This window comes from Lepidochelys olivacea (assembly GCF_965140295.1).
Source record: "Lepidochelys olivacea isolate rLepOli2 genome assembly, chromosome: 18".
In the NCBI taxonomy this organism is placed as follows: domain Eukaryota; kingdom Metazoa; phylum Chordata; order Testudines; family Cheloniidae; genus Lepidochelys; species Lepidochelys olivacea.
In genome coordinates, this window is record NC_140428.1 from 15,035,653 (window position 1) to 15,051,959 (window position 16,307).

General features: G+C 54.1%; 1 protein-coding gene across 1 annotated transcript in view; it reads right to left on the reverse strand.

The window, feature by feature from the left end:
• ALDH4A1 (aldehyde dehydrogenase 4 family member A1) overlaps window positions 1-16,307 on the reverse strand; it is a gene marked incomplete at its 5' end in the record, with an annotated part of 29,877 nt that overhangs the window by 5,720 nt on the left and 7,850 nt on the right. Inside the window, 9 exon segments of the mRNA XM_084651481.1 lie at window positions 105-226; window positions 1,732-1,884; window positions 2,929-2,976; window positions 3,378-3,574; window positions 5,288-5,361; window positions 6,926-7,113; window positions 13,126-13,200; window positions 13,438-13,587; window positions 15,004-15,159. Of these exon segments, the coding sequence (XP_084507607.1) occupies window positions 105-226; window positions 1,732-1,884; window positions 2,929-2,976; window positions 3,378-3,574; window positions 5,288-5,361; window positions 6,926-7,113; window positions 13,126-13,200; window positions 13,438-13,587; window positions 15,004-15,159 (1,163 nt within the window).

Consider the following 16,307-nt stretch of genomic DNA (forward strand, 5'->3'; position numbering starts at 1 on the left):
TGACAGAAACCGAAGGGTTCTCCCCCTAGTGCACCCTGGAAAGAAAGAGTGGAGAGCGAGCTATTCACACACACTGCTAGGGCGGTGAGAATTCGGACACTTACTTATCCTGGGCGAACACTGCCCCTGTGAGGCCGTAGGGGGATGTGGTGTCTATGAGCTGTAGGATTTCCTTGTACTGCTTTTCTGGATAGACATACACAGTCAGGACTGGGCCAAAAATTTCCTGCATAGCAAAATAAAGGCGGTCAGGGCAGGAGCAGCCGAGTGTGTGCGCCTGTGAGCGGGGGCCCACAACTGCTGCTTGTTATTGATGGCAGCGCCAGCTACTTGAGCAAATAGCCAGTGTGAAATAGGAGAAATAAGCAGCACTGTGAAAGCAGGAGGAGCACAATCAACTCCTGCAGGGAAGGCGGAGCACCATCTCCCGGCCCATGGCTGCTCACATGTAGAATTTGCTTGACAGGCAGTTCCCTCGAGTTCCTGCCAGGGACAGCGGTGCGCCTTCATTGTTATCTAAGGTGTTTAGGGTCCTGTACATAGTACTTGGGCCAGGCTCCCACCCACACAATGCCCCCTGTCCTCCCCAGCCTGAATGGATGAATGCGAGTTAAAGCTATTCCCCAACACACTTCCGAGCTGAGGATCAGAGCAATTCTGCCTCAGTGAATAATTATAGGACTGCATGAGAAGCAGAGGATGAAGAAAAGAAACGGCTGTCAAAGGCTATGTCTACACAGCAATTTACCAGTCGCTTCAGCTTTGCAAGGCTCTGCCTGTGGGGCTGTTTTATTGCTATGTTGACATCTGGGCTTGCGCTGGAGCCAGGGCTCTAGGACCCTGCGGGGTGGGAGGGTCCCAGAGCTCGGGCTCAGCCTGAGGCTGGAAGTCTACACAGCAATGAAACAGCTGTAGACAGAGCTCAAGTCATCTGGCAATGGCCAGCCGTGGGTCTTTCTTTGCTGTGTAGACATACCCCAAAAGGCCCTCTGGTAAGCCCCTGCTTCTGAGCTGCATTAGTTAGTGGCAGCATGTGGGAGAGGAATGCTAAGCATGACAGTAGCCAGCCCTAACCCCATGCCCATAGAACGGGCTTGGGATAAGGCTGAAGCACGGGTTGCTGGGACAAGGCTGCTGCTTCTCCTTTAGTTCAATGGGCTTTAGAAGCTTTTGAGGAGCCTGCCCAGCTGGCCTTTAACACAGACACAGCCCTCATGCTCTTTATTGGCTGTGGTTTCCGTCCATCACGAGGGTGAGCCAAGAGGAGTGGTGGAATGACCACTAGCTATCAGGAAGGGCTTCCTAGCATATACAACCGGCCCCTCCCGGAACCTGTGGCTGCCCCGTCACTTGAGCAGCTAAGGCACCGGGAAAGACAGCGTGGGGAACAATCCTGCACCCCTTACCACGCTGCGCCGGTGGCCTCCTATTTAACTGCACGCTCGTCATGGAGCTTGTGCTGCTCTGAGGCCCAGTCTTGTGAGCACCTCAAGGCCCATGGGAGGGCTACAGTCTAGGCAGGAGGCAGCAACACACGCATGGAGGAGGAGTGCAGTTACTCATTAAGGGGAGGGGATCCTATGGGATCAGTCCTAGAGGATGGGAATCTCTGGCTTAGATGGCTAAGATTTTTCTCTCTCAAAGACCTGTGTTTCTGCAATGGCTATTCTTCCTGCTCTTCTTGCTGTCAATTCAACCTAGACCCCCGCAGGAGAGAAAAGGGATACTCACCTCTTCCATGATGGGGTCCTTTGGGTCTTTGCTTTCCACGATACATGGCTCGACAAAATACCCAACAGTGTCATCGCACGTCCCCCCTGCCAGGATGCTGAGGTTGGCCGACGTCTTGGCGTGTTGGATCCACTTCTTAATACGTGCAAAAGACTGAAAACCACAGTGCAAGGAGGAGTCTGAAAGGGGCATTGCCCATCGGCAACACTAGCCATGGAGCGGCCTCGGCCCTCCGGTAAATGAGGGCTGACTCGTTTCCTCGCTCCCTTGCATCCTAAGAACTGCCGGCAGGATCAATCAGCGGCAGACGAGCTATTGCAGCACATGAAGCCACGCGCCAGAGAGCTGCCTTCTAGGCAGCACTGGGTTCGCACCTCACTGCATGCCCCAGGATTTGCTTCCGGGAAGATGTCCCAAGAGCATCCCTAGACCCCTTCTGGCCAAAATCATGACAACTGTCCTTACGGACGGCCACTGGGGACAGCAGTCTCAGACAGGTGCACGTGCAATAAGGCAGGGCTGTACAGAATTGGCTAGAAACCCAAAGCCATGTACACTTTGCAGCTGGCCCCGGAGACATGACCAACAGAAGACACAGAGCCAAGGACTACTAGCAAAGTGGAGCATTGCATGCTGGGACCTGTAGCATGGCCAGCCACACCTCTGTATTAAAGATGAGCAACTGCAGTCTCAGAGGGCTAGTGCTCTGGCCACACCCTGGGGCAAGGACAGAGTAGGGAGACAGACTCTGTCCCCAACAAGGGGGCCAGGCACAGCAAGGGGCTGCCCAAAGCCTTGACAGCGAGGGCAGGCCCTATGCTGCAGAGGTCCCTTCTCTGCGATGGAGGTGGATGAGCGAGATTTGCAGCCAAAAAGCCACCTGCCTGCCCACAAGCTAAGACAGCACTTGCCACCTCAGCAACGTCTGGAACGCCGGAAGGGGAGGAAGTGCAGCCCCTGACAAGGCCAAAGGGATAATCAATATTCAGGAGGGTGTGGCCGGCTTGGAGAAACCACGCAAGACCTCTGGGGAGCAGCAAGAAAGCTGGCTTAGGAGATCAGACTTAGGCAAGCCAAAAGGCCCACCTGCGTACAGCAGTGCTTGCCAGAGCCTCCCCCTAGCAGCCAGGGCCCACCCTCCGGAGGGACTCAAGCAGTCAAGCCAGCAAGGGGCCTGGGGCAGGGGACTGGTCTTACCTTGTCATCGATCACAGCCGAGAAAAACGTGGCAAAATCCTGGGCAGGCTGTGGAGGGAAGAAGGGGAGCCGGTGAAAGAGTGAGCAGGCTTCTTCGCTCCACAGGCCTCTGTGCCTCTGAGTGCCAGGCAGGTAGCTCAGAAGGCAGGAGGAGGAAGAAAGAGAATCTAAATCCCCCAAGTGACACTTGTCCCTTCTTTAATATCTCCCATCCCCACACCCCTAAGAGGGAGCAGCCGGCCTTTTTCAATTACGCTGTGGCGTTAACAGTTTCTTACAATCGTTCCTCCGCAGTGCTGGCTACAAGTTAATTTCTAATCACTAAAAAGATGAGGGGGGAAGAACCAGTGGATAAACAGCTCGGTTCAATAGGAATTAGCAGCCGGCTACTGCAGCTTCTAATCCCATCAGCCACCCGCTGAGCCGCAAAGCCCAGCAGCTCCACTCACGTCTCCCACTTTGATGTTCCTGTGCTCCTCCAACAGTTTCTCTTTGATCTGGGGCCACAGCGAGTCGGGGGCATAGAGGCGGGAGCAGGCCGAGCATTTCTGGCCGCTGTACTCAAAGGCCGAGCGCAGGGTCCCGTTCACCACGCTGGGCACATCGGCTGAGCTGTGCACGAAGTGGAAGTTCTTCCCGCCACACTCTGAGGAAAGACACAGACCCACCCACCCACCCCACACAGGAGAAGCCGTCACTGCCTTGTCGCTTCCAGACAAAGCAACTTACAGCCAGCCCCAGCTGGCTTGAGGTACAGTCCCGCTTAACACTCGAGCCACAGGCAGCAGACACCGCACCCTCAGCAGCCAGGCCACCCGTCTGCCTACCCAGCTCACATGTCTGAATGAACCCTGCCCCCATGCTCCTGGGGACACAGGGCTGGCTCTAAGCGAAGACACAGCTGAGGAATAAATACCAATAACATGGGAACCACCTCCCTAGCTCTTCTACAGCACCTCCAGCCAAGTGTCTCCCAGCAGCCCTGTGAGGTGGGTCAGAATTATCAAGCCCACTTTGCAGCTGGGGAAACTGAGGCATAGGGAGGGGAAGTGACTCACACTAGGTCACCCAGCAGGTCAGTGGCAGAACTGGAGTTTGAACCTTGTTCCCTCAGTCCTAGCCTTCCCTCCAGCCTTGCAATCCCTTGGGTTCACCCCGTCTCTTCCCTTTCTCCCTTACTAGGTACAAAGCAAAGGGACCATTGTCCCATTAGCAGGAGGTGAGCAATCGGAGTGCAGCATCTGCTGTAGGCTCCTTTGAGTAAGCAGAGAAAGGAGCATGCCCAGCATGGAGCAAGAGCCTTGCCAACCACCCACCTCAATAGCTGCAACAGCACCAACCAGCCCTCGGCACCCTACCCCCCGGCTCTGCCCCAGGTATCCCTTGCAGCCCCATAACCACCCATCCTCTGCTCTTTACCCAACTCCTCCTGCAGTGAGTTGGGTACCGCATCCCATCAGAGCGGCCACAGCCATTTCTGCACCAGGCTCGCTCCAAGCCGAGGCATGGCTGTGCTCAGGTGCCAGCTGCTTTTCCCAGGAGGTTCACTGCAAGAGGCCTCCCACAGCTGATCTCAAAATGGCACCAGGGTCCCTAAATACCTCGGCCTGTTCAGCTCAGCCGGGGCAGAGCACGCTCCGAAAAGGATGCACTCTGGAATAGGACGGCCGGGGGAATACTGGGTCACAGCTAGACCATAGCTAACCTGTACAGGAGAAGGAAAGCATCCTTGGGGTCCCAAACACAGGAGCCAACTGAGTCTGCTTGGGATCTTTACTCTGCATGTAGGAGACAGACCTGTACAGCCCCACAACACTCTGAGTAGCTGGGCACATGGGGACTCTGCCCTGCGGTGCCTGGGATCTGAGTGCAGGCCCCTGTCGTGTCCACATCACCACCCTCTGCCCTTCCCTAAACTCGGAGCACTGAAGAGCAATTGGCCCCATCTTAAAGCTCAGCACAGCCCAGAGCAGTTAAATGAACAGCCCCACCCAGCAAGGCTCTAGCAGAGTCCTGAGGCTAGAACCCAGGTGTTCTGGCTTTCAGGCCTCTGCTCCGAACACTGAACCACACTCCCTCCAAGAGCTGGGAAAAGAACCCAGGAGTCCTAACTCACAATTCCCTGTTGCGCCCACTGGAGCCCTCTCCTCCCCAGGTCTCTCTCCAGACACCTGTTTGATTTCAAATGCACATGTTTGGTAGGAGACCACCTGAAATACAGCACAGCCATGGAAGTTAACAGCAAGCTGGCCACACAAGCCTGGCTAATTTGCTGCCCAATTCCTGCTGAGACGTTCCCCTGCAGCTGGCATGGCCCATGTGGCTCTTGTCCCCCCCGAGAGCTAAGTCTGGGCATTACCTCCTGCCAGGCGCGGGAAGGTGCGGTACCGATCTAGGTTCTCTGACACCTGCTTCCAAAGGTGCTTGAAGGTTCTGAAAGGCAGAGGAGGAGAGAGACACTCTGGCACCACACACTGGAGCGAGCATCTCTAGAGCTGTGGAACCAGGCTCCAGCTCTCAGGCCCATGAAGATTTGAGGCTGTCCTACAGCCCCAGATCCACGAGCTGAAGAAACTTCCCCTCCCCATTCCAGCCAAGACACCTCATCCAACGCCCACCGTAGCCAATGGAAACAACTCCCATTGACTTCAACAGGTTCTAGCTCATAACCTTGAGAGAGGAGGGGAGACAACCTGAGAACCAGAGCCTAGACACCAAGGATGGGCACTACCGAAAAGGCAGAGATGGACAGATAGTGAAAGAGGGGAGAGAGAAGTGGCACAGAAGAGAATAAAGGAGAAATAGAGTCTGACAGGAGCTTCCAGTTCTTTACTTTCCCTCCTTCTTTTTTGGTTCTGACTGTGACAAACCCCTGAGCTGCAAAACAATAAAAATGCTAATATGCTCCCACCAGGAGAGAGAGCCACTAATACTAATTTATGAGCTTCCCACCTTTAAAGCCCAATGCTCATCAGACCATGTCATTCGGCTGGTTAGCGGGGGCCCCGGATTTTAATAGTCTCATCTTTGGGAGCAGCACTTCGGGCAGGGCTAGCAGAACCCTTTGCCGGAAAAACTTACCCTGAAGTGCTGGGAGGCGAGTGCCAGTTTGCAAATCTACATGGACAAAGGGAGCACCTGCTTGAAATGCCCTTTACCAGGACAAAGAGTCCCTCACATGGCTAATTCACATCCCTTTAATGTCTGTCGGCAGGGCGCATGTGAAATAAACAACATGTCCCTTTCCTACAGCATCGCTCTCCCAAGGAGCTCTTCAAAGGCTTTGCAAGCAATTAACGGAAGCTGCGGTGTCCCTGAGGGACAAGTAAATATCGCCCCCAATTTACAGATGAGGGTTAACATCTCTCTGTGCCTCAGTTGAGAAACATGTCAGGTCACAGATTAAATCAGGACCTAGGAATCGGAACTCCCGGCCCCCCATTCCAGCCTTTAGACACACCCTGTAGGGAAAGAATGATGGATACTCCAGGGGATACTGCATGGAATAGGTTAGGTCCCATCTACACCACCACTTTTAACTGGGGCCCTGTCCCTTGGTCACAGTGTAGATGGGAGTCTGGATTTGCCCACCAGCAGCCCTGCAGGAAGTCCCCACGACAAGGTGTTTACAGTCTTTGGAGTCTAGAGAAGCAAGGGCTTTGGTAACATCCAGGGAGGTTTCATTATGCCCTGGAAATTAACATCATTCCACAGCTGCCATAAGGTGTCAAGTGTCCAGAGCAAACAGGGAGTGGGGGGCACATGACAATGAGACCCACTTAGGGCTGATCTTTTTCCTTTCTATCAGGATTGTCCCAATCCTCACCTTGCTTGCGGGACATTACCCAGTCCTGAACTAACCTTCAGTGCCTGCAAATGCTGCTATGTTGCAGCATCACACCTGAGCAGATGATGCTGCAGCATCATGACCCCACCCTGCCCTACCCAACCCCCTCTCCAAAGAGCCGACCCTTGGCCAGCTTCCCTGCCCACTTACGGCACGCTGCCCGTGAAGTTGAGCCCGCAGAAATGCTCAGAGCTTGTAACCGTGTCTCCAAAAACAGTTCCGTCAGCCGGGACAAACTGAATGATGTTTGGAGGGAGACCAGCTTCCAGGAGGATCTTGTACACGGTGAAGTTGGACAGCATGGCGGCATCGCTGGGTTTCCAGAGGACCACATTTCCCTGGAGGAGGAGGCGGAACAAATCAATTGATCATGGAGGGCGGCCATGGGCGTAGATAGCAGGTGATGAGGTCCCCCCTCGGTGCTGACCCCATGGCTCCAAAGCTCAACGACCCAACCAAAGCCCCTGTCTGCCAGCAAAGCAGATAGGGGCAGAGCAGTGAGAGTCAGCTGTGTTTGCTGGGGGTCCAGCAGCACTGATGTGCATGGGATTGATACCCATCCCCTGCATTTGGCTTCAGGTTTCTGTTTCAAACAGCACTGAGCTTAATGCCCAACTCAGCTGAAGCCTGAAACCAGGCAGACCCCATAATGACCCTCTGCTTATCTCTAACACCGCCCCTCTGCAGATCTCCTGCCAGCTGAGCCTGGCACCGCTGGGTAGTCAGTAGGTGCCACCCCCATTTTACAGATGGGGGAAACAGAGGCACGGAGAAGATAAGGGACTTGTCCAAGGTTACAGAGCGAGCTGTGGTGCTGGGAATGGGACCCGAGTCTCTGCCAGCAGCTTCAGCCATACAACTGTACTTTCTCCTCGAGTCAGGTTTCCTTGAAACTGGGTGTAAACCAGTGGGTGCTTTAACCAGCCAGGAAAGGGAAATAAAGCTCCCGGCTTCAGTCCATTTTTAAGGCTTTCTTCAGGGCTGGTTTTATTGTCCACAGAAGAGGGCGAATCAACTGAAAGACACTGGGTAATAATTCCTAGAGAGGTGTCTCCCCCGCCCCCCCTTCACCCAGCGTGGAGTGAAGAGGACACATCCTACCCCTTAGTTTCCCTTTGACCCAGCTTCCCCTTCCTTTTATACTCTGTCCCAAGCAGCCATGTGACCAGCAGGGATCCCTTAATCCTCTCCTGGTGCTGCACCTTTCCCGCATTGCCCTGGGCCTGACTCATGTTTGTAAGAGGCTGAAGCCAGGTAAGCTCCCAGGTTTGAAAGGTTCCACCCAGTTCTGTGCTACGCCCACTACACCAGCCATCCAGCCACTCGAGGGGCGAGCTACATGGAAGCTCATGGCAGCACAGGGGTGTCGTGAATCAAGCCACAACGGTCATGGCAGATGGAAAGCCGCAGGGGAACAAGGGGCCATAAAACATTTGTCCATCTGGATTGGATGTTCAGATCCTGAGCCTCTCAACACGAACCCTCCCCTCCCCTCTTTCTTCCACTCTGAGTGGTGGGAAAACTACATCACACTCAGCAAAATGTTGAAGTCACTGTGAAATCCAATACAGACCACAGTCAGGGACAAGAGACCAGAGGAGCCAAGTTGCTGGTCTGTTCCGATATGGCAAAAGCTCTGCTCCTCTGAAATCCTTCTCCCATCATTGTAACAGTATTAATCGTGTTGATCTCTCCAGCTATTCACGCGGCCGAGATATTTAATCCCATGGGAATTCCACTGTAAATTACTGAAGCACTAATTACCATGATGCTAATTAATGTCCACACATTATAACAAGTTGGCCCACAACTCTCCATTTTAATTCCAGGTGTACAAAGCAGGAATGTGGGTTTGGCAAACTAGCCCCTTTTCTGATACCAGGAGCCACGCGACCCCTCCTCCATCTCCCCTTTAACAGCCCACCACCAGGGGCAGAGAAGATCTCAGCTTTCCCTATTAAGTGGAGGCAGACACACTGGCATGCAGCACCTCTGCTGTGGCGTGTCCTCAAGTGAAAAGCAGACACAAGGAAAAAGACCAGAAAATAGGGAGACTCTCAGAGGGATGGATCAGACCTGCCAGGTCCAATCCACCACCATGTAGCTCACCCTGGCCAGCCAGAATTGTCCCCATACACCAGACTAGCTCTGAATGTCCCAAGGGATGGGGTTTTACCCACATCCCTTGAGAGTCTATCCCCCAGACAAACAGCTCACCCCATCAGAAAGATTCCCCTGTTCTTCATCTCTTAACATTGCAATTATTTATATTACCGGAGCGCCTAGGACCCCTAGACATGGACCCTGCTGTGGCAGGCGCTGTACAATCGAGAAGATGGCCCCTGCCCCAAAGAGCTGACAGTCTGAGTAGCCTCTTAGTTATGCCTCCTTGTCTCACTCTCCCACCTTGAGGTTTACACCCTCTGCATTTGTAGGCATGTCCCCCCCACCTTCATCATCACTTTAAAAGAGCTAAATGCTTGGTTGTTTTTCCTTGTAAATCAATGCCCTCCAACTCCAATAGAGGACGCTGTGCTGCGGGAGGCACCATCTTCCATATGGAGTTTAAAGTCGGAGGTTCTGGTCATTAAAGATGCCAGGACACTTTTCATAAGAGCAGAAAAGTTAAACCTGGTGCCACGGTCCAAATTCCATTTGCCTCTCTGAATCCCTGCCGCACTTCTATTTGGGCACAGTATTCTTCACATCCAGCTCTAAGCTGCTGTGTGCCCTGTTTAACAGCTGTCGTGCACCCAGAGGTGGCTGCACTTCAGCGGCAGGCAGCGCCTACGTGCGGTACGTACATCAGTTGATGAACCGCTTTGGGATCCTTTTGGTTGGAAGACTACAAAAAGACTACTAAAAGCAGTTTAGCACTGTTATGACTTTCGGTCCATCTCCTATTGCTGCCGATATTTTTGAGCTCGTTCTGCAGCCTGCAGGGAGCTTTACCGAAAGCTGAAATCTGGGTACGTTATGTGCAGGGCCTTGCCCTCATCCATACTCGGGGTTACACCTTGGAAGGCACTGCCCGCGGATCGTAGTCCATTACTTACTCGGTGAACTCCCAACCACCACCTCATTCCATGGCCAGTGGTAATACCAGTAAGTTTCCTAGACCAGGAGGCAGAATCACAGCTCTGTCATTACCAGTCTAACCCCTGCAAGGCATTACTTATTATTTGGGTGGCTGCAGCATCACGGAGCAGGTAGCGTACAAACAGAACAAAAGACAGCCCCGTACGTCCCTTCCTATTCTTGCTCCCTTTCCATGACTATAAACACCTTCTTCTTTCCACGATTAGAGGCGATTTCTCCTCCGCTATCCTGACCCCCTCCTGAGCCAAAGCCCAAAGTCACTTGCATGGAGCCAAACTTGGCCTGCCTTATTCAGTTAAAACGCCCATTGCATTACACACTTGGCCCCATCTTTACATAAATAAATAAGGAAAATCTCAATAATTACAGTCCAGTGAGCACCTCACCTCAGCAGCAGATTAGCCAATGGGCCGATGGGGTCCGTGCCCAGGGCCAATTCGGGGGGCCCAGAAAAAATGGGTGCACCCGCTCCCTGGCAGAAGTGCTGGGCAGCGAGGGAAGCCCCGGGCAGCGAGGGAAGCCCCAACGCCCCGACCCCAGCTGCAACCCCAGAACTGGAGGAGCTCTAGCTCCCTGCCGCAGCATCAGGGTGGGGGAGCTCTCACTCCGCACTGTGGCCCCGGGGGAGTGGGGGGGGGAAGAGGGGTGACGGAGCTTCTCCAGTCTTGGGGCTGCAGTGTGGGTGAGGGCAGAAAGGAGCAAACAGGGTTGCAGAGCCATGCAGGGGGGCCGACCCGCCGGGGGAAGGGGGTGGGACCGCGGGCAGGACCGCAGGCAAAAGGGGCAGAACAGGGGCAGGACTGTAGGCGGAAGGAGTGGGGAGGGGCCCCCCCACTTGCTCTGGCCCAGGGCCCCACAAAACCTTAATCCATCTCCGCCTCACCTAGGTCCTCAGGAAACCAAGAATCTGAGGGCTTGTCTACGCAGGGAAATTGAAGAAGAATTATTCCACTACAGCCATGCTGGTACAACTCCCGGCACGGCCACTATTCCACAAGAATTCCAGAGAGGAGTGATTATTCCTGAATAAAGTCACTTTTAGTGCACAACAGAGTGCCCACATAGGGCAGTTAGACCGGCACAGCTACCAGAGAATAGTTATTCCACTAAAGCTATGCCGGTCCATTTCCCTGTATGGCCAAACCCAACACAGCACGCCTGGCCTACCGTGGGTCATGGCAACTGGAATACCCCATCATCAGAGTCACCCCTTTGGCACCAACACCCTAATTTCATTAAGCAGTGGTGCCCATTTTTACTTTTGCAGGCGTGTTGACATTGTACCAAAGCAAAATGAAATTTAAAAGCTTGCAGCGTCAGGGCTGAATGGGGCCGTTCAGCAACGAGGGTTACATCCGTTTATATCAACAAAAGCAGGGAAAGTCTTGGCAGCTACTGTGTGACATTCTACTTGAACTGCGAGGGAGGTGGGGTAAGAGAATGCTTCCAGGGGGCCTACATTTTCAAGAGGGACTATTGATTTTGGGTAGGGCGCACTCGATCTGTAGGTGTCCGGCCTGTGAGACACCTTAAAGATTTTCCCAGGGCAGGTGCTTAGCTATTTAAATCAATAAATCAGGCGGCATTTCAAATTGAGCACCCAACAATGGAGGCAACCAAAAGCCCTGGTCACGTCTGAACGTTCAGGCCGGACTCTGTAGTCCTTTGGACGGGTTTGATGGGGAATCTGGGTTAACGCAACACAGACACTGGCTAGTTTAGTGCAGCCTAGGGCTTAGCTCGTTTCATTCAGAAACGCTTCAAATACGGGCCCAGAATCTCTCCTCCTATTTGGATCATGCCAAGCAGCACAAAGTGGTGAAATTTGGCCTTAGCAGAATTATCCAGCATAAGGGAGCTCTCCGGTGGCATAGCTGGCACCTACACCAAACGTCCCCCTCACACCCAAAGCACAGATGGCAGCGCCACACCAATTCGCAGCTGGCATAAACTAGAGCAGCCCCTAAGCTGCTCTAATTTACACTGATGGGCCGGGGCACGTGCAAATGCCCCAGGAGGAATCAGGGAGGCATACCTTGATCCCTGCCAACCCTGTGTCAGGCAGATCTCAGTGCAGGAGAGACACTAGACACTAACACTTCTCCCTCTTCCCCTCACCCCCTTTTTTTTGTGAACATATCCAAGAGGCTACAGCAGAACTGCCAAGCAGGGCTGGAATTCCAGGCCAGCCCAGCAGCACAGAACTGCCGTGGTTTTATTGTTCTGACCCACTCCCTCTTCTGCCCTGCCTCCACCCCACACAATCCGGCTGTTAGGAAAACCCTGGGATATCCCGCCTCACACCCACGGCAGGACTCAAGCTGAGCTACCAAGTAACAGCTCACTGCACTTCAGCGCTAAGAACTCCTATGTGCTCACACACAGCCCGCCGGATCAGCCTGATCGGACCCAAGTGCCTGTGTAACACTGCCCGACTGTGAAATCAGCAGCCTCGTTAACAAGTTAATTTCACAGTCTCCTAATGCAACCGCTGCTCTACAGCGGACGCCGATTAGGGTGCAGAGTACTCCCGCCAACCTGTCCAAGGGCAATGCTCAGCGAGGGGACAACAATAAGGCTGCCCCCAATAAATGCCTGCTGTAGGAAAGTCTCCACCCCAGCCTTGTCAGGAATATACAAGGTAAGCAGGGCGCTCCGACCTACCTTCTCTAATAATAAAAGAAGAAAAGGGACGGTCAAGAGCAACACATTTAAAACAGACTAAATAAATTTTTGCACAATGCACAGCTAGCCAGTGGAACTCACTGCCACAATATGTCACTGAAGCCAAGAGCTTAGCAAGATTTTTGGAGGGAAGGGGGGGACATTTAATGTAACCCATTATCCATATGGGGAGGCTTGAATAAGAATAAAAGGCATACAAACCCTCATGCTGCAGGGCACGAGACAACCGCTAACTGGTGGGGTCAGGCAGCTGCTGCCATACTTGTCCATTAAAGGGTTTCCTATCCACTCCTATGAAGCGTCTGGTAACGTCATAGACAGAATACTGGAATGGGGGGTGGGGTGCATTTTACTATGAGTACCTTGATGTTTGCATTTCCTAGCATTGGGGCATTCGAAATTGCAACCTTAGCGTTCCAATAAAGTAAATTTCTTCACAGATTGTGGAGTGTTGGTTGCTCAGCTACCCCTGGGGGTAGCACACAGGGCCGATTCATTGGGCAAAGAGCCGTTTAATCCAAAACCACAGCGCTGCGTAAAGAAACCCCCCCCACACACACACTCACCATCAAAGCCGGAGCCCCTGCCAGGTTCCCACCAATCGCAGTGAAGTTAAAGGGCGAAACAGCTGCCACAAAGCCCTGTGTGCGGGGGAGGGAAAGGGAGAATTTACACAGCATCATGCGCACACCCCAAGGGAGGCCGCAGGAGCGTGGAAAAACTTCCCACTGCAGCTCGCGACGCACAGGGAGAGCTCAGCGCGCCCACAAATGCAGAGCATCTGGTCTGAGCCGTGTTTTCTCACGACCCCCCTCCCCCCCCACACACACGCCTTGGATGTGCGTGTCTGAGCCACCCCAGCCCAACCTTCACCTCACCTCCAGCCCCCGGTAGACCATGCTGTTGGTGCTGATGGGGACGCTGACGGGCTGAGAGTTCTCCAGCTCCAGCGCGTACTTGGCATTGAATCGGAAGAAATCTATCAGCTCCGCGGCTGCGTCAATTTCCGCCTGGATGACGGTTTTGCCCTGAAAGGGGAATGGGAGAGATAAACACACTCCCCGCCCTGCTTTCTCCCTAAGGGCTGACCGTCACAGGGGCTTGGCTTCTTTCAAGCTACATTGCCCCATGCTGCCTCTGCCCCTTGCTCTTACCGGGTGGGTGACGACCAGCAGGAAAGCCCGACTCCCAAACTCAGACTGGGTTTGTTAGTATCCTTCCCCTCCTGCTCCCCGGCACAGCCCCACCCCCAGATCAGGGCAAAAGATCGGGGCTGGAAATCAAACCCAGGTGTCCCACACAGCATTAGCACACCAGTAAGTCGCTAGCCCTGTACAGAGTGACATCTATTTCACGCAATGTCTCCAACAGCTTGTGCAATGAACACAGACCAGACCCTACCACTGTAATTGCTAAGAGTGCATTGGCTACATCAGACCCAGGAAATCCCCTTTCACAGTGCTGTCTGATCTAGGAGCCCGGTATGTAGCCTGGGCCCCATGCTATCCTAGTGACCCATTTCCTGCCCCACATGCCGCTAAGGGAACTGGGACCAACCGAAGCACTCAAACTAGCAGATTGAAAGAGCTGGGGGCACTCAGCAGAGGGCCTTCGACTCTGGGGTCTGCTTCCCTCACTGGGTCCACACAACAGGAGTCTGTTGCGATTTCGAGAACAGAACAAGGCCCCTCTTCTCCCGCAGGGTTTTTGTGGGCACGGTAAACTTGTCTTTCGAGGGTGGGGGGGTCCTTTGTTTGAAGACACCGTCCGCGTTCCTAAGCGGGTGCATTAGGACAGATCCCTGCCAGATGCCCTGCAGGATTCATACAGCCCCTTCTTGCAGCAAAAGTGAAGGGGGAAATCAGGCTCCTGCTAGAATCTAACCCCCTAATCGTGGGTCTCACTGGCCACTCCTGATCAGCCCAACCCTGGACATCACCTTCCCTCTAGCCAAGCTTCCCGCTTCACCCACTGCCGCCCCCAGCTTGGCCCGGGAAGTCTTGCTGGTGACGCCACGTTAACGTGGCACTGAAAGCCCGGCCAGAGACCGATCAGCTGCTCACCTCACACTTCCTGGATATTTCCACCCCACTCAGCAGCCTTCTCTGCCTACCCCTGGCACGATAACCATCAACGGCTATGTGGGGAGCTCTCGCGCATCCGCTCCATTAACAAGATCCCCCCCGCAGCTCTCCAGGTGCAGGGAGGGTCCTGCTAGAAATCAGCCGGCCAACGTCCCCAGCAGAAGGGGACGGATGCACGGCTCCAGCAGCAAAGGAAGAATTCGGGCTACACGAGCTCTCGTTGCATCACAGACGTTTCTCATATTTGTGCCACTTACCCCCGTCTGATCATCAAGATTTGGGCCAGCAGCTCCTCCTGCCACCTTCCCCCTCAATCATTATGGTTTATCCCAGCAGGGGACCATTCACCTGCAGCCTTACCTGCCCAATCATGGTCTTGGCCAGCATTTCCGCTCGCCGTGGGCCGCTCAGCATGTCGGCCGCCTTGAAGAAGATCTGTGCCCTGTCCTGGACGGGTCTCAGGTCCCACTCCTTCCGCACCGCCACGGCGGCATTGATTGCTTTGTTAAGCAAGTCCTGAGGAGCAGGAGATGGAAGCACAAAAGATCAGTGCTTCTTGGAAACTCAGTCCCCCAGCCCCACCCCGGGGCTCGCCGCAGCCTCATGGCTCAGATCAGCGGCTGCAGGTGTGAAGAACCAGCCCCACCCCAACTCCGCTGCATACGCAGTCCCAACAGTAACCCAAAGACTTTGCTGCAGGCCGCAGTTGTGAGCTTGGAATTATGCCAGGGCTCATCGGGACTTTGAACACCAGGGGTTCAAGAACCTCTCAGACAGGCAGGTCAGACTCAAGCGGATTCTCCTGTTTCCATGCTAATGGTTGCAACACTAAATAAATACTGCTACTGTGTGTTCTGATAAGGATCTCAAAGCACTGTACATACATCCCCCCAAGCTGCACAATCCCAGTGCGAGGTAGGGAAGGACTAAATATCAGGGTCTCTTCAGCCACTATTGTAATGCAACCATCTCTGGCATGGAAGGCAGCAGCTGTCTAATACCATGTAACCATTTTAGGGCAGGAAGGGGAGAAGACTCCCATGTCCAGCCGAAACCGCTAGGGAAATTTGCATTCTGCCGACATAACAACCCAAGTTGGGATCTGGCCAGGACACCCCATTCCAGGATCGGTTGCGACTGTGGGCCTAGATTTTACAATTCATTCAGCATCCAGCTGGGTCTCTGGTTCAGTGCCATCTCTGAGGGAAGACGACCCGCTACGGAGTCGCCTCCCCCGCTTTCTGCGGCGAGCCCCCTAGGTGACTCGACTCAGCAGCTGGATGACAGCACCGGCCTTTACCCCCCACATTCATCTTAAGCAGCTACGCCCCACTCTCCCCCAGCTGCACTAGCAAGGAGCAGGGGCGCCGACTCCTGAGAGGGGTGCGGATGGATCTGTGCCGGGCGCAAGCCCAGCGGCTGCGGACACAGCGTGTGGCACTATCCGAGGTTATGTGGTTTAAAGCACCCACGGCAGGCAAGCCAGAGGCCCACAGAGCTGCCCTGTGCTAGGAGCTCAGCCTCATTAAAGCAGCGGGGGTAAAAGCGTCACTTCCACCTGCAGGCTCCGAGGAAACCTCCCTAGGCTTAGTCTGTGGCTGGCAAAGGACAGCTCGGTTTCCCATGACCACACGCCCTCAAGCCTGCTCCCTGCAGGTCAGATG